This window comes from Styela clava, chromosome 5, assembly GCF_964204865.1.
Source record: "Styela clava chromosome 5, kaStyClav1.hap1.2, whole genome shotgun sequence".
Taxonomy (NCBI): Eukaryota; Metazoa; Chordata; class Ascidiacea; order Stolidobranchia; family Styelidae; genus Styela; species Styela clava.
In genome coordinates this window covers 8,409,211-8,430,626 of record NC_135254.1, presented here as the reverse complement: position 1 = coordinate 8,430,626, position 21,416 = coordinate 8,409,211, and the positions used below count along the sequence as shown (strand labels likewise).

General features: G+C 35.7%; 2 protein-coding genes across 2 annotated transcripts; one reads left to right on the top strand and one right to left on the bottom strand.

Moving 5' to 3' along the window:
* Positions 1-2,723: 2,723 nt before the first annotated feature.
* On the bottom strand, positions 2,724-10,254 carry LOC120344974 (heparan sulfate glucosamine 3-O-sulfotransferase 1-like). The gene is made up of 8 exons (XM_039414323.2): positions 9,927-10,254; positions 9,150-9,348; positions 8,853-8,968; positions 8,089-8,252; positions 6,812-6,983; positions 5,626-5,819; positions 4,345-4,429; positions 2,724-3,594 (listed from the first exon to the last, which is right to left on the bottom strand). Exons 2-8 carry the CDS (start codon positions 9,322-9,324, stop codon positions 3,313-3,315), a joined length of 1,188 nt encoding a protein of 395 aa, XP_039270257.2. The 5' UTR covers positions 9,325-9,348; positions 9,927-10,254; the 3' UTR covers positions 2,724-3,312.
* A 1,695-nt stretch (positions 10,255-11,949) lies between these two features.
* Positions 11,950-20,387, top strand: LOC120344610 (heparan sulfate glucosamine 3-O-sulfotransferase 1-like). Its single transcript, XM_039413905.2, has 7 exons — positions 11,950-13,280; positions 14,468-14,580; positions 15,953-16,116; positions 16,914-17,085; positions 18,120-18,313; positions 19,077-19,161; positions 19,682-20,387. The coding sequence occupies exons 1-7, from the start codon at positions 13,109-13,111 to the stop codon at positions 19,958-19,960; spliced, it is 1,179 nt and encodes a 392-aa protein (XP_039269839.2). The 5' UTR covers positions 11,950-13,108; the 3' UTR covers positions 19,961-20,387.
* The last annotated feature ends 1,029 nt before the right edge of the window (positions 20,388-21,416 follow it).

The following is a 21,416-nucleotide window of genomic DNA, read 5'->3' as shown; positions in this document are numbered from 1 at the left end:
ACATTATCACTCACCATCAACGAAGTGCTGTCCGCAAACAGTGAAACACAGGCGAGATGATTTCTGGACTCAACACCAAGCAGTCCTGCCAATAGATGATATATATCCACATTGCGCCACGTTCCGGATCTTTCGAAAATAGTGGAATATAACTGAAGATCCATTTCGTTTTCGTTGTCTATACTATTCGTACAGCCAACGGAAGAATACGAAATAATCATTTTCAACAGCCAAACTAAACGGAAACGTATAATCCGACTTGCAACTGACATGAGCCAAATAGACGTTTTTGTTTTTTTGCCGTTCAGTAAACAAAGTCACGTGACCCGTGAAAGTCCTCTATAGAACCGGTGCGAACCGGCTGAATCTCACCACTGCATGTTTCCATTCTAAATATTATTGCCGGTACGACGTAGATTTGCCATCAAAGTTCTAGCTAGAAATATTCCATCCTTCAATACGTCCGCACCCGACGGCGGTCAGATCCGAACGGAACAAGTGAAAGTGTTTGCCAGCATCACAATTCCCAACCATAGCTTTCTATGTTCAGAGATGTCCGAGCTTGAAACTGAAACAACAAGTAGCCTCTATCGATACAAAGTGATTTTTACTTTATTTTGCCACTGTCGTTCCATCGACGCCATTTATCTTTCAGTCTGGCATTACACATCAGGCTACCACCAGGTAATGATTTCTGGAAAATTCCTAGATCTTGCAAAGATGGTTCTGGAAGTGCTCATTCCCTTCGCAACAACCTACGATTGCGAGGCAGCTTTTCCCACTCTACTCCATATCAAATACTGAAACAGACTAGGTGTCGCACATGATATGAGAGTTGCGCTTTCCAAAACCAAACACAAAATAGATAAAATGATTGCAACGAAACAATTGCACACAATTGTGTGTTTTGTTGAAGGTTCGAGTAGATTTGGACATTGATTGTGCGAAATCATTTAGTCATTTGAATATCTTTCTTGCTTGAGATCACGGGATTTTCTAGAAATTAATCCCGGTATCGCGACGAGGAAAAATAGGTATCGAGATATATTTCAACTGAAACAGAGCACGCCCACTGTCGAGGTCACTGAAGTTTCAATAAAAATGGTGAAATGGAATGAGCAACAAAGGGCTGCAATAGATAATTGTTACTTTTTGCTGAGTTCGTGGCTAATACTTGCAACTCTGTAGTAACCCACTTTCCCAACACGGATGTGCTCATACTGTACATTGCAAACGTAAGTATTTTTTTAAAAAGAATCTGCTGCTCCAAATTAACAAGCGAGATTCATTAACGTTGCTTTGAACTAACGCATATAACCCCCCAAATAGCTTTAGATGAGTTCTTAACGTTTTTTCAAGCCAGCGTTAACATCGATAAACCTAAAAACCACGAGGACGTTGGATAACTTTGTAATTTGTAAATCCTCAATGTTTGACATCTTTCTTGATTCTCTAGCTATGTACTAATGATAATGTATATAAAGTTTATTACCAATACACGCGTAAAAGCAAACAATTCTACCCAGCTGCAGGGAGTTTTTCTGTTACAGAGAGGCACCAATGGAAAATAAATGTAATGTTTAAGAATCCGAAAATTGTTGCTGCCACTGCGTAAATCGACTACTGTTTACAGGACGGCTGAATTGCAACAGTAAATAGCAGTATTAGAGAGTGCATACGGGTGATCAGATATCCAATTTTCAGTTTTGATGCGCATGATAACACTCTTCGTATCCTTCTTTGTTAATCTACATGGATCCTATAAATGTAGGTTACTAAGGCAAATGATGTCCGGGATGCAATGTACTTTTTAATAGTTTGAAAAATAATAGTCGCTGTAACATAAACATAAGGCTTCATGAATCTACGAATAATACCATTATTGCTGTATTCACTTTTATTCTGTCGAAATAACATTGTTGAGGTCACATATTAGTAAAATGAAAAGAAACGTTTTAAAGAATTCGCTCATTTTTTTTTTATTAAAAAAATAACCAACTAGAAATTTTGTGCAATGAACAATTTCATGCATACATAACATATGTAATTATAACAGTGTGCCAATAAATACAGCAGATTCCAACATTCCAAACTATATTCAATTATTAGATCGCATATAGTTTAAGAATATTTATCTCGCATACACATATGACTCCACTGGAGTCAGTTACCCATTCGATTTGACTCAATATAAACTCACAGGCCTTTAAAATAGGCCTTTCGTGCAAAACCATCGACAGTGTATAGCTGTTAAAGGGTGGGGTAGGATTTACATATTATCCTGGGGGGAAAAAGCCGAATAGACGGTTTGAATACATGACGCACCAGGGACTCTCGCCCGGTTACCAGTTCATTATGGGTGTGGGATTAGTTAGCAAGGTATTTATTTTCAGATGGACTTAGAGAATCTATAGATTGTTGGGAAGCCATCACCGACAGGCGATTACGTGCATCACCCTGCGACGGCGAGAAGACCAGCAATCCTTACGCGCATAATTATCACCACAGGATGCGAACACGGTAATAAGAGGTTCGATGGCAAGTGTATTCCTGACGCTTAGCACGACGCGCCACATCGCTGAGTATTTGAATGGATTGAATAATCGCTAATGAGGTAAATAGTTCACACAAAAAGTGAATATATAATTAATAATACACTCATTTGTCAAGAAAAGTCCAGGTTTAATATAAAACTGGACATACGTTTATTCTTACATATATATATATATATATATATATATATATATATATATATATTCTTCTCTGGTAAACCGATCAGACGGATATTGGACTCTCGTCCGGTTACCAAGCAGGGCATGGTAATACTTTATCAATGTTTATATCTCAAACTTCTTAAACGGTACGATCTCCTGCAAATAACATATGATTACATATGGTGGCGTGTCTAGAGGGGGCCAAAGGGCGGCCGCCGCGGGCAGAACGTCATAGGGGTGAGTTTGGTGAATTAAATAATAATATTAGAAACATTTTACTTACACTTGACCTTTAATATATTTATTCGCATGTATAACAGCATCTATAATTTGTTTGTCCCCTGAATTATTTTTGGTGTAAGGTATAAGGGGCATCATTATCAGAAACTCGCCCCGGGCAGCAGAAAAGTTTGACACGCCACTGATTACATGTAATTAAAAAGTGGTTGGATTACCACGGAGCAATTGCTTGTTACTTTCTTTGTGTTGGTGGATCTCCATAGAATTCGACTCCGTATTAAAAATAATTTAATTTATTTGACTGAGCAACATATCGGGGCGGGATGCAAAACTTTATCGTAGATAGTTATACAACTTTCTACCAATGAAATTTTTTACCCAATAACTCAAAAAGTTTCTGGTTGAATGGTAAATAAAATCGTTTAATTTTTTTCATAGCTTCAAGATATGGTGTGCCGTGATTGGTATTTGCTGCCACCTCTTTAGTATCCCTGTCTAAGCACTTTGGCTTGGTTGTATTGACTCTCAATTTGCCTTGAATATTAACAACAAACGGCGGAGAGAAGCAATAAAATCCATCGGGCCCCTGAGTTATATCATCTGGTAATAAGAATTCCGGAATACCAAGAAATGCCTGGAGCTAAAAATAAATACAAAGTATTTAGTGCCTAGCTGAAGTGGTTTGCAACTTTAATTTGACACCGCAAGTTACAATAAAATTTTATATGTTAATTTGGTAATTAAGCCAAGATTATGGTTTTAAAACGCATGCAACAATGAGTTTCGAGAGAATGTATCTGCTTCAGGCCGAAAGCCCAAGCTCGAATACAGTATCATCATTCAATGGTGCTCATCTTTGGCACGTGTCTATTTTCTCATGACTTATTGGAACGTCTCGTCTTTTATTTCGATCTTAGTTAGCCCAATTATTTGCGATTCATTCAAAACGAAAAAACATTTTTACGTTTTAACACAGTCAAGTTTTGGTGCTCTTCCCCCAGGATACACTGATTCATAAATTGGTGGTTGTACTTAATGACACAATAACCAAACCAATCTGGAATCAAATGGAAGTTGCGCTTATTTTTATGTGTATATTGATATAATGAGAATTTAATCGTCACAAAAAATACGACGAGCCTGATATTACCAAGCTTATTGATACAAAACATCATTGAATCATACAACAAAGATGTCGGGATATTTTATTTGTTTAAAACGCCCTATGTGTGTTTGTATTCAACAATACGTTTTTGATAGCTTTCCCTTCAAGTAAAAAATTTCTCAAGAATGCCAGTGAGATAAACATCCCACTTGGGTTTGCGTTCGTTGATTGCATCACCATCACAACCCGAAACCTCGGTGTTTAAAAGTTACTGACGGCTCTTACCTCTTTGACTACTTTTGCTGGATTGTGCATCAGTTCTTCGCCATCCACAATATGAATTTCACTCGTGTTGTAGTACTTGTACCACCTGATGATAATATTAAGAGATTAACCTTCTTGTTATTCCAGTGTGAAATAGGATGCATGATTTTCAAATTTCATAGAATTTCATGAATGGAACTTCTTGATACGTTCTTGCATATAGAATATTTTTATTTGCATTGTGTTTTAAAACAGGCCCTAGACAGCATTCGACGTTGAGATAAAGCAGGGGTTCCCAAACCGCGGACCAAATCCGGCCCGCGTAATGATTTAAAATCGCCCGCCGAGCGTAAGTGAAAAAGTGTTCAACCGATTTTGTTTATTCTCATAAACTCATCCTATAATTTTATTCTCAATTATAGCGGTATCTCCATTATACGTACCGGTATTAGGATTACATAGGGCAGAAATTTAGTTATCAGCGATATGAAAAAGCTTAGATATGTCAAAACACAAACGAAACTAGACATTGAAAACAGCATTTTTTTGAATAAATGGCGGTGTTTTTATTTCCTCACTGAAAAGAATTTGAACTTTAGCGATTTGTCTTATTTGCCAACAAACTATTTCAGTTTCGAAGAATACGACATTGAGCGCCACGAAGAGTCAAACAAACATGCTCCAAAAAATTTCAAATAAAAGTGAATCCACCGAACCCCAGCTAAACTGTCGAGCACTTCTGGGCGCTACACTCTTCCTGCCCGCGAACATCCTTTCGGTTCTAATTTTGGCCCGCGGCCAATGAAGTTTGGAAACCCCTGAAGTAAGGAGAAAATGGCGCTCCAGAAGTGTGTGTACCAATATGGAGGTAACTAATTTTGTTTGCCTTCTTTGCATCAAGTTGTGTGGCACGGAAGCCTATGGGCAGGAAATATATTCGCTTGTATAACACAGGCGGTCCCAGAACTCGTAATAAAACTGAAATAAGGGAAATCGGAATAAAATAATGGCCCAACCCTAACCTGATACACACACTACGGGTATACCGTGAAATTTTGATTAGACAATTGATTCCGAAATCGTAAATTCTTTTCACGAGAATGCTAAATAATTTTTAAATGACATAGAATTGTATATGAATGAAATAAACTGCTTCAAATGTGATTGTATATTCAATGGATTTAGTCGGCGTTCGCTTCAAAACAATTACAAGTATTGAAGTTGACTACCAATATCGTGAATCTTTTTTTCTAAGAACTATATCTGATTTGTAAAGAAAATATCATAGAATAATGTACTCACTTTAATAAATGATAGTAATACATTCCCGTGGTTAGAATATCCGAAGCAGGATGTTTCTTTCTAATTTTGGAAATGTATTGGATCTGATTATCATCGTCGTCTTTTTGATAATTCAAACTTGACAAATACGAAGTTAGGAGATTTCCCATAAGCTCATCGAAACTTGTCGTACTCTCCACTTTACCATTGCTAATCTAAAATTGATAACAGTAACAGAAAATATAGTTAGCTATGTCATTCAATAACCCTGTCGATTGATATCAAAAAATTGAAAAATAAAACAATTGATGACGTAATTTGATGCAATCATAAAACCGGACAGCAATGATCAAATATATGGACACGAAAGCCGAAACGGGGTAGTATCAAATATTCTCATGATATACCGGTGGCCTGCCTGCCTAACCAAATGAACTCCCAACTTCGCTGAGCACCTGATCGATAAAATGCGACCACAGAACCTCACCACGGTGCGGAATTTATAAATTTGTTGACGTTATCACACAAAAGTTTGAAGTGAAAAACAAATCCCATAGACATCTCGGACATTTTTGAATTGAATTAAAAAAAAGTAATAGCCTGGTGACAACAACAATCTTTGCTCAATGAAATTTTTAGCACATGATCTCGTAGTTAAAGCGAAGAGCGATTTTTTCACATCAACAGGAATGACAATAAGAAAAAAAATGAATACTAACAAATACTTAATAACAAGATAAACTACGTCCATTTTGTGTTCAATAATGTCTAACTAAACATTTAATTTTTCTATGTATATTGCTCAATATTTGGCAGCAGCTTGAAGGTAAGTTTTCAGGAGGAATTTTTGTCCTTCTTTGTTCGCTTGGTGGCGCCATTGCGCCCGTCAACCGATATTCTATAAATCCTTATGGCTTTTCATATTTTATTTATAATATATCGTTGTTGTTTCTATGTTATTAGTATTGTATGTTTAAACCCAGTCATTTCTCTTTATCTGCTGCTGTAATTCAGCATTTAGTTGTCGCTGAGACGATGATATAGTCTTTCCCGACTCCGCGTCTATTGCGGAACATTGTGTGTCTTTGATTTTTTTTTCTCTTTTTGTTAATTAATTAATATTTGATGACAATGTTTCATGCATGACGAAATAAAATATCTGAATTTGTTAGGTCACTCCCAGAAAAATAATTTTGAAATTACTCACCTCTTGTACGTAATCTGAATATGTTCTGTTTGCAGGATCGCATAGGACCAAAATGAGTTTGGCATTTGGCAGGATTTTATGCATATGATACGGTGTCCATACGCCTTGAACAAAATATTCTGAAGTCTTTTCAAAGATTAATTCGTATGGAGATACTTTTGGCATGAGATCTCTGAAATGCAATAAAATGCATTTGTGAGTTGCAAATGTGAGTAAACCTTATTGATTTTTTTTGCATTTTTGCAATATACTGGCAATGAGGTTAGAATCTAAACACATTGAAATGGCTCTTTATGAAAAATTACGGTAAAGTATTTATCGGTGCTCAAAAATAATCCACACCACATCAACCAGGTACTGTCGTTAAATAGAAATCAGCAAACAATGGATTTACCCTGGGTGAGGCGCTTTGCTCGCGATTTGCAAGCGATGCCTGAATCATTGGTCTAACTCAGCTGTTCGCAACCGGAAGTCATTGCCCCCTAAATGGGGCTGCAGTGGGCCACAATGCTAGGCACAGAACTGATTTTACGTTTCCCTTTACAAGAAAACTTCATGTTCTTTCTAGTTTCATTGCTTGATATAGTTATTTCACGTGGTGTTTTCACTTTGTTGGGCATCAGTTGTTTGAACATATTGGGATTTGGAATCTGCCAATCGAAATAACACTCTATATACCACTGGAATAATAAACAGAGAACCACGAGTGCTGAACGTCTCCGGAAAATGGCCACGAGCCTTAAAAGGTCGAGAACCCCTGGTCAGGCGGTTGATGCGTTAAACTTGACTGCGTTGATTTGTCAGGCATCTCGGGTTCAAGTCTCATGTCCCCCACTACAATCAGGATGTGATGCATTAGGGACGTTTTGCCGAACCTAAATGATTCCTGTCGTTTAGTGCACAGCATTATCTATCAGTGGCTGCTTGTAAAGGTTTTTTGAAGTGAAAACGAAAATACGGGTCCCATAAAAAATTTGTATGTCAACCAATGAGATCAATTGAAGACTGTCGTAACCTAAGTTTAGTTTTTTCTTTACAAACAAATCCATGAGTATCACAGACACTAGGCTTTAATAAACATTAGCAGCACCTTAAAGCATTACACAAATGAAATGATAACGCACTAACAAAACATGAATCATATAAAAGAATGCCAAATATGACTAAGCAGATAAATTACTGTTGCCAGTGAACAAATAAAAAATACCAACACATGCAATATAAACTACCACAAAGATTATGTATTATTCATTTAACTGATGAAATTTTAAATTTACCTGTAATAATCCGGTCCTAAATCATAATTATGACCTCCAAAGAAATTTGATTCCTTGTCTGGTGATTTTATCAACGGATGACTTGATAATAATTGCCTAAGAGCCTCCGTTCCGCATTTCTCTGCGCCAATACCAATTATATCCGGTAAACGCTTGGTTTTTTTCTGTAAAATATTTTTATTAAAATATTGAATTTATTTACCACATTTATTTCACTAGAATATGGAGTAATTTTGATTTTACAAGTATTAATTTTTGGTTTTGGCTGCTGTTCTGTCAGTAATTTTAAAGGTAACCTCCGCAGTATCAAAATTAGCATTTCTTCTTTTTTAAAAGCAGTTAAATATTATTGCTATCTCAGTTTTATTCAGAAGGAGGATAAAATAAACCAATATGATCTTAGAAAGCCAGATCTACATTGTTAAGACATTACTGTTTGCCAGTAAAACAGTTAAAAAAAAAACGTTTCGTGAGACTCATTGTGTCAGACAAGGATGAATAAAAACATGCTACCGAAGTAAACAAAGTTACCACAGATGGATTTTGGATGTTTAAAAAACTGAATGTACCCATTGTTTCAGGCGAGGATGAACAAAAACAGGCTACAGACGTAAACAAAATTAACACGTAAAATTTTCACTTCGTTGACATATATATATAAATCGGTAGTTTGGGGGGAAGGAGTGTAAAATAAATATTAATATAATTTGTAATTGAAGCACGAGTCTTCTTTTGTAAATCATAACTATTGAAAGGAAACGAACATTTATCTGCATTCTCTCAAGTGTTCCAATTGCATTCATGTACTCCAAGAACAAGTCGTCGCGTCGCTCCCTTACTACTTCTGATGTTCCCTCATCATTGGATGTGACGTACAAATCTGAAAATGTCAATAAAGATAGTATAGGCATAGGGTATTCAATAAAATCAACATCCTAACACAGAATGTAGCGATGATCGGCTGAATAGAATAACCACCAAGATTATAATAGGATAGGAAATATGAGAGAGAGACGATAAAGGGAAGCAGGGAGAGTTGAAAAATAAATAATTTAACTCACTACTATTTTTTGTGAAAGAGTGATCAACAATTGGCTGTTGTATGCCGCTTTGTATTCCTGTTAGTATAAACACACATATAACTCCAACGCAGATCAAAAATATGGTTTGTAAATTCTTGATCGACTGAACTTGCACTCCTATTTTTGATGTTTCTGTAGCCTTGATTGCAGTCATTTTAGTCGTATGGTTTCTAATACGCTGGCATTAGAAATCACAAAACAAAAATATTACATTGTGTAAATATATATAGACTATTATGCATCGTAAACCTGGCCAACTCAGCGCTGCAGAAGTGGGTGTACTAATATGGAGGTAACTAATTTTGTTCGCCTAATTTTGTTCGCCTACTATCAAGTTGTGTAAATAGACGGAAGTCTATGGGCAGGGGGTATATTCCCTTGGCTAACACAAACAGTCCTCGTACTCGTAATATAACTAAAATAAGAAAAATCAGAATAAAATTATGGCCTAACCCTAACCTGGTACACATACTACGGAAGTATCGCCAACTTAATATTTGATAATCCGAAAGGCATGCGAAAGAGCGAAAGTATTCTAAAATAGTTCGTTATAGGCAAGTAACGCCACAAACCGTATAATCAGGTATACTGACTGGCACTGTAAGGCAGTTGCTAGTCAATCACTGTATGTTACATCGGTCCGCCAAAGCCAACATACCGATGGCGTAACGGGCTATCTAGGATATGACTTGCCTTACCAGGTAATGTGCCGATTCCGCCTATTACGAAGTTACTATTAGACTATATATTACTTACTGTAATAAGAACTCTAATTTAACGTATAACTGTCGCCCAATATTTGCTGTATTCCATGTTCATATTGTCGCAGATAGTGAAATTACAGAGTTAAAAAATGTGAGATGTATGGAACGCGCATGCTCACCATAACAACATTTATCCATTTAAATTACAGGTAAAGTAATTTACCTACATGTTACAATTAGGATATCATAAAGAGTAAATATGAATAACAAATCGGTATATAACTGATTCTAGCGCATAAATAAGCATACTTTAACTCATCTAATTCCACTTTATAAGTAATATCACTTCATAAATTTCCACTCTTTTCTGAATAAAGTTTACGCCGACACTCATATAACAGTAAGGCCTGTATATGCTTTCGTTATCAGCCATTGAATATGAAGTTGTTCTTCTAGCTAGTTTTTGTGCCTGGGGCGCCAGCATTAGTTTCACGTGGCTGCAAGGGAAGAAATATATAACTGCGAGGTTGGCGTGAAGCAATTGTATGTGAAATATTTTTGTAAGTGAGCATCTATGGTGCAGGGTATGAGAAAAATAGAGGATGCGTCGCCAAATTGGTTTAAAGCGGCTAATTCAAAAAACAGGATTTAGTAACTAGATTAAACTCGTGATTTTTTGTACAACGCCCTCATCACTAATGCCAAATGTGAGATTTGAGAAAAACACTCCCGGCACTTTTAAAATAACAAATAAGTGATTTAACTGTTGGGGTTAGGGTTAGAAATGATTTGTATATTTGAATTTCCAGTGCATTCCTAACAGAATAATTAGTAATTTTCCTATTTTGAGAGTTGGTGGGGGTGTTTTTTTGAAATGGGGGCTTTGTACTTAAGATCCCAAACTTGTTTCATTACATATTCAGATTACAGCTACAATTTCTAAATACTTGTGTTGAACTATATGGATAAGAACTTCATTGATATTTCACTGGGGAATATAATTAGTTAAAGCACAAACTGCGCCATATTTTGGTAACAATTCAATAAAAATATACTCTACTTTAAGATTCCCAACATTGCCTATTGACTTTTTAATTTTACAATAAATTAGGAACGAAACTATTTCTTATTTATAATGTATTAATGATGATATTTTGTTGAATGTATAATAGCATATTCACTGTTGTTGTCTCGAAATTAGGAATATAACTGGAATATTAATTAATTAATTAATTCTAAGTGAATCAAGAGTCTTGCTGCACACTAACACAAATGTATTTCTGTAACGTTTCGTCTGACCAAGGTCAGACTTCCTTAGACATACATAGTTCAACTATGTAGTTGAACTATGTATGTCTAGTTGAACTCTGTATGTCTGAGGAAGTCTGACCGTGGTCAGACAAAACGTTACACAGAAATATATTTGTGTTAGTGTGCAGCAAGAATCTTGAAACACTTAGGATAGTTATCTTTACTCTTGCTACAGCATCCTTGCATTATATGCATACGGATCCGCCGGCGCAAAAGTGTAGAAGACGGTGAAATAGTTAGTTTCGTAGAAACACAATCGATAGCACTTATTAATTTATTATTGAGATAATTAAATATAAAGAACTACGTGTTCCCGTTGGTCAAGTTTAATAACATATCGACATAGCTTCTAACCGCGTGGTAAAATATAAATAATCTGGTCGAACGCACAGGGATTTAACATGAATCAAAATAATGTATTATTGCCTCAGGGTATAAAAATACAACTGATGAATTATTATAAAGTACATAATCCGAATTATGACGTAGAATAGTAGTAAGTGAGGAACTTGGACTGTGACGTATTCAAAAAAAAAACAATAGGAAAATAACAGTGTATCTACTTTTGAACTAACTAGTATAGTTATTTATATATTTACTACACACTACAGCATCCTTGCATTATATGCATACAGATCCACTTGCGCAATAGCATACAGCAAAGGAAAATGTTTGGTCTCGCTCAAGCCGGATTGATATCTGGTCTTTGATTAGTGAATAACATTGTTCCTGATTGTTTGTCGGATTTTTGAACGATAATCTCTACAAGCCCCTGTTAGGATTACGAGTAATCGTACGTTCCATGGTAAAAATGAGGTCGGTATGTCTTTTTTACAGCCCTACTGGTAAACATGGACACCCTTTTTGAGTTCGAAGAACAGTTGTGCTAAAATTATTTATTGCCTTCAAAATATTTTTTAGATAAAAAATTAAATCATTGTTTACTCATTTAAAAACAAAATAATTCATTGATTGTCTGAGCTTGTAAATATAACGTAAGGCAAGGACTTGGATGGGGCGATATGAGTGTTCACAATGAGAGAATGATAGACATATATAGCTACACGCAGAGAGCGGGGTGGATTGGTTAAAATGAATTAACGAAACTAGTAACTCCATTTAACCCAATCCTAGCCCAAAAGGCAAAATAGCGTAATGTTCATGCGTAATGGCTATCTCCGCCTAGAAGTAGATTCAAGTTTAGAAGACAGTAATTTACTGCTCTGATTGCAAAATTATCATATATATATCCTCAGTATGGAGCTGTGCCGCATTGTATATTCCACCTATTTATTAATTCCCAGCACCAGGCTTATTAAGACGTAAACAAAAGAGATTTCCATAAATATGGATGTATGTGATAAATTGCAAATGACGTAGTATGGTTTCTCGTGAAATATTTGATTGGCCACAAGATAATGGCGTAAGTAAATTTTATATGCTCGCACACAAAAAAGGGCGTTCCAGAAGTGTGTGTACCAATATGGAAGTAACTAATTTTGTTCGCCTACTTTACATCAAGTTGTGTATAGGAACTGGGGCCTATGGCCAAGGGGTATATTCACTTGGCTAACACAAACAGTCCCCGAACTCGTAATAGAACTGAAATAATGAAAATTGGGATAAAATTCGGGCCCAAGCGTAACCTGTTACATACACTACGGGAGCACCCAAAAAATAGAGTTAAATATTGGGGCATTTGTGGATAGACTCTTTTGTCGATTATTGCTCGTTCCTATTTGCAAATCTGTGTCATTTTTAGGTATACAACTACGTTTACAAGCAAGCTCGGTTTATCTTGCTACCTTATTATTTCTTTGTTATTTGCTCAATCTATTAGCAGTGGTATTTGACACCATCCGTATATGTAATTTTAAATGGATGTGGGCTGAATGAATAACGCTGAACAAAATTGCTAGAGTTATGGATAATTCAACAGACGGCCTGAAACCTTTCAAAAATGATATCCGAGGTCACTCAATTAAGAAATTACAATTTATGTTCATACTCTGTGCTGGGGTCGTTTTTGTTTTTATGTCGACAGGACTGAGAAGCATAGGAGCAAATGAAAAACGTGGAAATGTCAATACCCGCAGTGAGACCCACTTTATATGTTCACTTTATATGTTCTCTGCGATTCTAGGAAAATTCGCCGCAGGAAATTTCACCGCATAGGAAAAATCGTCGTATGAAAAACCATCTTATTTAATTAAAAAAGATTCGATATTTAAGAGCATACCCTGCCCCCATAAATCTAACTGTTTTAATCACAAGTACTTGTTTACAGCAAAATGCTTTTTCGATTTTTCCTATGCGGCAAAATTCCTACGGCAAATTTTCCGGACACGGTTCTCTACTACTTTAGGTTAATAAAATTTATACCAATTATTTACAGAATTTCCTGTGTCCTTTTTTATGTAAGTGAAGTTGTCCAAATTCAAAGCATTTTTTGTCGAATCGAAATTTTATCTAAAATTACGTCAACATATTTCTGGCTCCAACTTCGTTCCAATAGCACAACCATGTAGCCGACTAAGTTGACTAGCTTTATCTCGAATGCATGATAAGCAGAAAATGCGTATTCCTGGATTATGCGCACCAAGATGTGGGACAACATATGCTTGTTGCAATGATATCAGATTCGAAATACCCGCTTATACAAAAATCAAAAACTCTCAATTCCTTAAGTGCTCATTTTGACAACAATCAGTGGAAACCACTATTCTAAACCAGTGTTTGTCGCTACCCAAAACCGGGTCTCCTGCGAATTTTAATCTTCATTTGTTATTTGGTATTAAGGGTTGTCCAATAGTAATTGAAGATGTGGGAAGTGTCAATGCGTAAAAACTTGGCAGCATTCATTTTGCTGTAAGTAAAGCCACGCCACCTTTTTGAAGAAATCACTGAAGTTCCTGCGCTGCGTTCCCATACTTTGGGATAATTTTTTGGGGGAAAATGTTATGTAAAAAATGATTGTTTTGTAATAGTCCTTGTTTGCTGTCATGAAAGTATTACATGACGTTTAGTATTTGAGCATGTCCTCGGGTCGCGATATTTTACAAAATTTATTTAAAGGTCGATCGAAAAAAGGTTGGAAACCTTTCTGGAAACTGATCTAAACAATTAATTCGAATGTTCGCTCTTCTTCCACGAAGCGTGGGTTTATTTCTACGAGGAAACCACCATAATTCAATGACTGTAATGACAATTTGTGAATTGATTACAAAATTCATTTTTTTCTACTCAAAAGTAGATTGTGCTGAATTTGTTCCTTTTTTACAGACAATTTGATTTTTAAATCTGAAAATGAGAAGACAGAGAACGAACGAGCACGAGACCAAATATTTCTTCAATATGCTACATCAGTAAAATTCATGAACGAGTTGGACAGTTATGTAGGTCGTTTCATCTTCATGTACAACAATTTTTTTTCTGTTATTCAATTTTTGTCACACATAATTTAACTTGTTAAATGAAACTGTGGAGCTTCTGCCATATTTTGTAACGACAGGATTTGAGATTAAATTACACATTTGATTTGAATTATATATATATAGAAGACAACCATACAATAACATTGTTTGTATAACTAATAGTGACTATTCACTGCATAAAATCGCCGTTTCTTGGTCTTTCCCACATCTCCAAACAAGGCTATGTAGATACAGCCACGTTTGCGTAAGGAGACACTAATCTTGGAAAGGCCCCAATATCTCAGGTGGTTGGGTGGTGTTTAATACGATCTTTTAACCTGGGTCGCTAACATAGTTAGTTCCAAAGTTTTCACCACGCGGGCAATGCGCTTGTTTTAATATTACATTTTAAAATAAGTTATCCAGTCTGATATGATATGACTAACTTGAACAAATAAATGCTTGAATGAGTGAGGTAACTATTTGGAAAGTAGCATCGAGATTTTTACCGATCGTATTCAAACAGGAGTTACGTCGTTTACTAGAGTTCAGGGTGGTCCAAAGTTGATGGCATCGCGGGCCACACTATTATTTTTGATGTGTTTGCGGGCCACAAGAGTGTAACTTATAAATAACTGCAAATTGATTGAATACAGAATTTTACCAAATTAGAGCAGAGTCTACAAGGTGGTGGTCTTGAAATCCTGAATTTCTCAATAATAAAAATTTTAGCTTTATTTCTTAAATATTTTAATCCCAAGTCCAGCTAAAATTTTTAATATTGAGAAATTCAAAATTTCAAGACACCACCTTGTGGAGCATGGCTCAAAACCTCAAAATAATGAAAAAGGCAATTTTTAAAAAATGTGACTTAGGCCCCTTCTGTTCTCATCCGGCGACATGTCAAATGATTTTCCTGGTCATTTGGCCTGCGGGCATGGATTTGGACCACCCTGTACTAGATTATAAATTTTAAGATTATTATCAAGTTGTATTCAACTCTTGAGTACTTTTGTGTTTATTCCACCATTCGCTTTACAGTCACACAAGCTTGAGATGTAATTTTCCTTGTTTACTGTTACGAATAAAGATTTTTATTCGGACAGATATATGTTATAACCAGCCACGATCAATTTTTTCCGTCAGCGTAAAAGATATTCTATTTCTCCTAAATGCAAAGTTAATTTTTATTTCCAATCTCTTTTACGATAAGCTGCTTATAATTCATCTTATTTGACCAAAAATCATTTTGACTAGCATGCGTTTCGGATTAAAAGTTTTCAATAAGTTATATTCTTATGCTTTTACTTGAAGTCGGTATTAATAATAACCAATTCACACACTTCTACTTTAGAAAAAGACGAGTCGCCTACCAGATGTAATCGGAATTGGAGCTGAAAAATGCGGGACGGGTGCACTAAGAAGCTTATTAGGGAGTCATCCAATGATACAGGTTACGGACAAAGAGCCACATTTCTTTGACAGACTTCGATACAACAGAGGAATTGGATTTTATAAGTACATAGCTAAACAAATCTTAATATATTCTCAGTTTGAAGATAATACACGATTAAGTACGATTTGAATAGGTATTATAAAAGTAGATTACTTTATAATGGTAATTCTAACAAGAGAGCAATGCTCAAATATATGGACACGTTAACCAGAGCGAGGCAGTACTTACCTTTGACGCTGCCGGTACCCACAAAAATTCCGAGTTTCGCGTAGAAGTAATTTACAGAATCAAACCGGACAGCCAGGGTTCCCATGGATAAAATAATACAGCGAAATTTTGAGCGAAATATCAGATTCCATGCGAAATTTAGAAATAAATAAAAGTAATAGCCTTCTGGCAAAAAAAATCAATCTTTACTCACTGAAAATTTCAAAGCAATTGGTCCAGTAATCAAAGATAAAAGCGATTTCTTCAAAACGTGTCAAAAAACAACCTAACAACAAAACGATCGTTATGCCCACTACGTGTCCAATAATACGATGAGCACATGTTATCAAAGGTATTCCCGTAGTAAATGTACCAGGTTAGGGTTAGGCCATAATTTTATTCCGATTTTCCTTATTTTAGTTTCTATTACGAGTTCGGGGCTGTCTGTGTTAGCAAAGTAAATATACCCTTTGTCCATAGGTTTCAGTCTCTTTACACAACTTGATGAAGGCAAACAGAATTAGTTACCTTCATATTGGCCAACCATTCTAATTTTGCATAATTTGTACCTTCAAGCGTTTGGAACTTGTTTTCCAGAAATTCAAAAATTTGAGAAGCAATTAGTAACTACACTTTTGAATCTATAATTTAGGACGTTCCTCCCGAAAGTGTCACCTCATGAACTTTTGTTCGAGAAAACACCGGCTTACTTCAACTGGAATAGTTCTATTCCAAATTTGATAAAGAAAGACGTTCCAGACGCAAAAATCATCTTAGTTTTGTGTGATCCAACCGCCAGAGTTTTTTCAGACTACGAACAAGAGGTGAGCTGTGAGTACGGTTGGTCATTTTTAAATACATGATGATTGCAGAATCAAAAATTTTTTCGAATCGAATCTCGAATACCTGAAAGATGTTCAATTGTGGCTATTTTATGGGCTATTTTTGTTGTGGGTTCTCGGACATATAATTTACTGAAAACATAAAAATCTTCACTCAGACAGTTCGTTGATTGTTAACACACAATAAAAAACAAATTTCATCAATAACGTATTAGAATGAAAAGAGTCATATGTCAGAATTGCATTCTATAAAAAGAAAAGAAAAGAGGAATTCACCTGGACCTCTGACGTCCAAAAAAAGAAAACAACAAGGTTGCGGCAATTCGAAATATTTCTTTACCGATTCGAATAATCATACCGATTATATTCTGCAAATGAGAGTTTTGGAGTTTAGGCTGTTGATGGGCGCTAGATGCTTCCAGTCACTTCTTTGCGCGTTTTCTTTTATCAGTTTCTGCTGCTGCCTTGGTTTCTTTCATCTTCCCACGTTTTTATTGTTTTTTATTAACATCTTACAATTTCCCCCAAAGTAATTTATCTTTTTAGTTGAACACTTGCTTCATATATAATATAAACTTAAATTCATATCTGATTACACCAGATATACCAAGCGGAATATTTGTTACAGTCTTACTGTTATTTTTTTTTATTGTGGTTTTAAGTTTACACGTTGAAGTTCTTCTGCTTCAAAGTTACAAAAAATATCTGGTGCTCCCGAAGTATGTGCACCGGGATGGCGCACAACCCGAACATAGTATGTGCACCGGGTTATGGTTATCAGTTTGTACGCAATCTGGTTCACATACAGATACATCACATACTTCTGGAGCGCCAAATATCTTTTAGTAAACGTTTGCTTCATATATGTTTTTTTATAAATCAGCATTTGAAGACAAGTGAAACATTTTATTTTACTTAACCTCAAATGGTTCAAATATTGTTCTTTGGAAATTGTCCTTTAAATAATATAAGACTACAATCCACAATTGATTTTATAACTAGGAGTTTTATTTTAGGTCGCATTGGGACACGCGTCACGGGCCGCAGGCTTCGACTTTCTTACCGAGTCGCTTTTGGCTCATTACTCGTATCAATTGAATAAACGCATGGACAAAGATGACGAGCAGATTGAATACATTGCTGCAATGTTCAAGGACTATACCACGTCTCATGTACTGACCACCGGGTTGTATTACTATCACTTATTAAGGTAACTGTTCTCTCTATTTACGTAAATTCTTGAATATTTAAAAAAAATAAAACCACTTTACAAACCAATGTCGTTTATTCGGTAAATGAACTTGACAGAAAGGCGTTCCAGAAGTATGTGCACCAAGATGGTGGACACCGGAACGTCGTATGTAACATGTCAGGGTTAGGTCAAAAATACGATCTGCACGTTTTTAAACTTTGTACTATTCAAATATATACTTCAATGATTTGACACAATTTAAAACTAATTCATCTAAATGAATCTGATTATGCATGGGATTTAAAAAACCTTTGATACGATTTCGTTTACTGAATGTGAGACATGGAAAAAATGACTTCGGTCTCCAATGGACATGCACGATGGTACTGAAGCGAGGCCGACTACGCCTAGTTATGATTTGATATAGAATGAATATACAGAGTGTCCATAAAGTCCCTTTACAATTTCAATTTTGTTATGAAGTCAGTTCCCAATATGTCTTAACCAGGTTTTTTGTTTGTAATCAGTAATTGTTTTTAGGTATTTTTACTTTATTTAATATATCCGCGAGAGCCAAAACAATATATGGTTTCGATAAATTCCTTTCGCCATTTAAAAAAAAAAATTAGGACTTATATGGTCACCCTATTTATTAACGATGAACTTTACACAATCTACTCTACTCATCCATATCATCTGTAACCGAATATTAGTAGTTATAATGTGTAGAGGAAAGCATTGCGCGATGTGCTATAGATCAAATTGCAATTCATTTTTATAGGTGGTACAAAGTCTATAACAGAAGTGAAATTCATATTATTGATGGTGAAGAATTAATTAATAACCCGGGTAAGGTTATAAAAGAGGTAAGTGTTACTGTTGTTAACAATATTTTTCTTCGTCTTGTTGTCATAGTTCTTGTGGCAAATCGCTTCCCTCTTCAACAATTATTTTGAAATTAAAGATTATCGTTGTTGCTAGAAGAATATCACTTTATTTTTCAAAAAATCCTGTGTGGACTCTTTGGGATTAAGTTGTTAATTTTTGAAATATTTATCCCGGGGGAGAGGGAAAGCGATGAAACGGCTTAATCATATGGCGACCAACGGCCTCTCGTCCTGTTACCAGTCCATGCCGCGTATGAGATAAGTTAACCAGATATTTGTTTTCGAAAGCATGGACTCGGTGGTTTAGAAGGCAGTTACTAGCGGTTATCTTAACCACTCTACGACGGCGGGGGGTTCAGCAATCCTCTCGCACATAACCAACCCGCATGGGATTCACAGAGGTGTGGTGGCGAGCGTATTCCAAACCCTTAGCACGATGCGCCACCCCACCGAGCCTGTATAGCAGTATGGAGGCCTAATTTATTTGTTCTCATCGCAGCTACAAACATTTCTACGTATTCCGGAATTCATCATATCGGAAGATCTTACAAGAAGCGATACTGGATTTTACTGCTTCTCGCATCCTGTTGTGACGTCACAGGATGAAAAGGTCGTGGTCTCTAAAACAAAACCGCACTGTATGAGCAGGAGCAAAGGCAGAACTAGAATGGGAAAATCTGGAAAACCTCGTGACATTTCAATAACAAAACTTCGCAGGTTTTATGCTCCGTATAATCAAAAATTATACAAATTATTAGGAAGAAAATTCAATTGGTAGCAACTGAAAAATAATTTTTTAAATGTAACGTATGGCTATTACTCCATGGGGCAAATTATTGAATCAGAGAGAGAGGAAGATTATTTATTTTATTTCGTTGTAGAAATAAGTGTGACTTCAAACTCTAATAAGATGAATCGTGTATACAATAAATGATTACCTTACTTACGGTTAAACATGCTGAATTATGCATGAATTTTGTTATCTTTTTGTGCGAGTTACACCATATTCATAATGCTTTTCATAGATGGACGGAGCTAATGTTTTAATTAGCAAAAGTCAAAACATGCGTTATAATGTAACGCATCAATATATTGAATTATTACCAATACTAGTATTACCATTTCTATCTTTAAACCTCCAGATTCACTTCTTAAACAGGGAAACTACATTTTTACTTCTAAATAAATTATTCAAATACTGTTGAGTGCAATGACTTAATATTCTTTCCATTTTGGGGACTCAGATCCACCCCGCCCATCAATAGCTACTTCATACATTTTGCCCCAACGAACTGTTCGGAGGGGGCAGAATTCAATTCCATTCAATTCCGGTAATCCCGAAGTATGTGACCAAGATGGTGGATATCGGAACGTAGTATGTGTACCATGTTAGAGTTGGGCCATAATTTTATTCCAATTTTCCTTATTTTAGTTCTATTATGAGTTCGGGAGTAGCCAAGCGACTCTAGCAGTATTTATACCTGAAATTATAACCTAATCCAAACCTGATACACATACTACGTTCCGGTGTCCGCCATCTTGGTTCACACACTCCGGAAGTACCTTAAATCCACCATGATTATCAATGAATTAGTAGACTATATATATTTTATTTTTTGTCTGTTTAAATTTGATTCAAATCGTTTCTTTAAACCGCGAATCTTGCGCCCCAGCTCAAAAGCGCCCAGATATTTCACCTAAAACAAGGTTCTATATTTTCTGTACTTTTTTTCTTTAAAATGCCACAGATTATTATTAATGTTTAATGGTGTTTATAACTGACGTAGTTGTGTGAACCAGGACGATACAATTTTTCCTTAAATGTTTGAATGCTTCGCCACGTTCAGAGGACGTATTCCACAGCGAATTAATAACTTTGAGATTTGTTGACAATTTTTCTGTATTGCCGCATTTACCGAGTTATTAAAAGTCAGAAATTGTCTTGAATGAGTTCAAACACAATTTTTGATACTTCCGTATTGTGTGCCAGATTAGTGTTAGGCCATAATTTTATTCCGATTTTCTTTATTTTAGTTCTATTACGAGTTCGGGACTGTCTGTGCTAGCCAAGTGAATATACCCCCTGCCCATAGGATTCAGTTTCTTTACACAACTTGATGTAAAGTAGGCGAAAAAAATTAGTTACCTCCATCTTGGTACACACACTTCTTTCTGGAGCGCCTAATTTTTGCTTGAAGCTATCAATTATGCTCATTCAATTGAATAACTCTTCT

Coding starts and splice junctions, on each gene's coding strand:
- LOC120344974 (XM_039414323.2), bottom strand. CDS start 9,324: ATGACTGCAATCAAGGCTACAGAAACATCAAAAATAGGAGTGCAAGTT. Junction 8,969..9,149: donor CTCTTTCACAAAAAATAGTA/GTGAGTTAAATT, acceptor TGACATTTTCAG/ATTTGTACGTCACATCCAAT. Junction 3,595..4,344: donor CAGCAAAAGTAGTCAAAGAG/GTAAGAGCCGTC, acceptor ATTTATTTTTAG/CTCCAGGCATTTCTTGGTAT.
- LOC120344610 (XM_039413905.2), top strand. CDS start 13,109: ATGGATAATTCAACAGACGGCCTGAAACCTTTCAAAAATGATATCCGA. Junction 14,581..15,952: donor TGAACGAGTTGGACAGTTAT/GTAGGTCGTTTC, acceptor CTTCTACTTTAG/AAAAAGACGAGTCGCCTACC. Junction 16,117..16,913: donor AGAGGAATTGGATTTTATAA/GTACATAGCTAA, acceptor TCTATAATTTAG/GACGTTCCTCCCGAAAGTGT.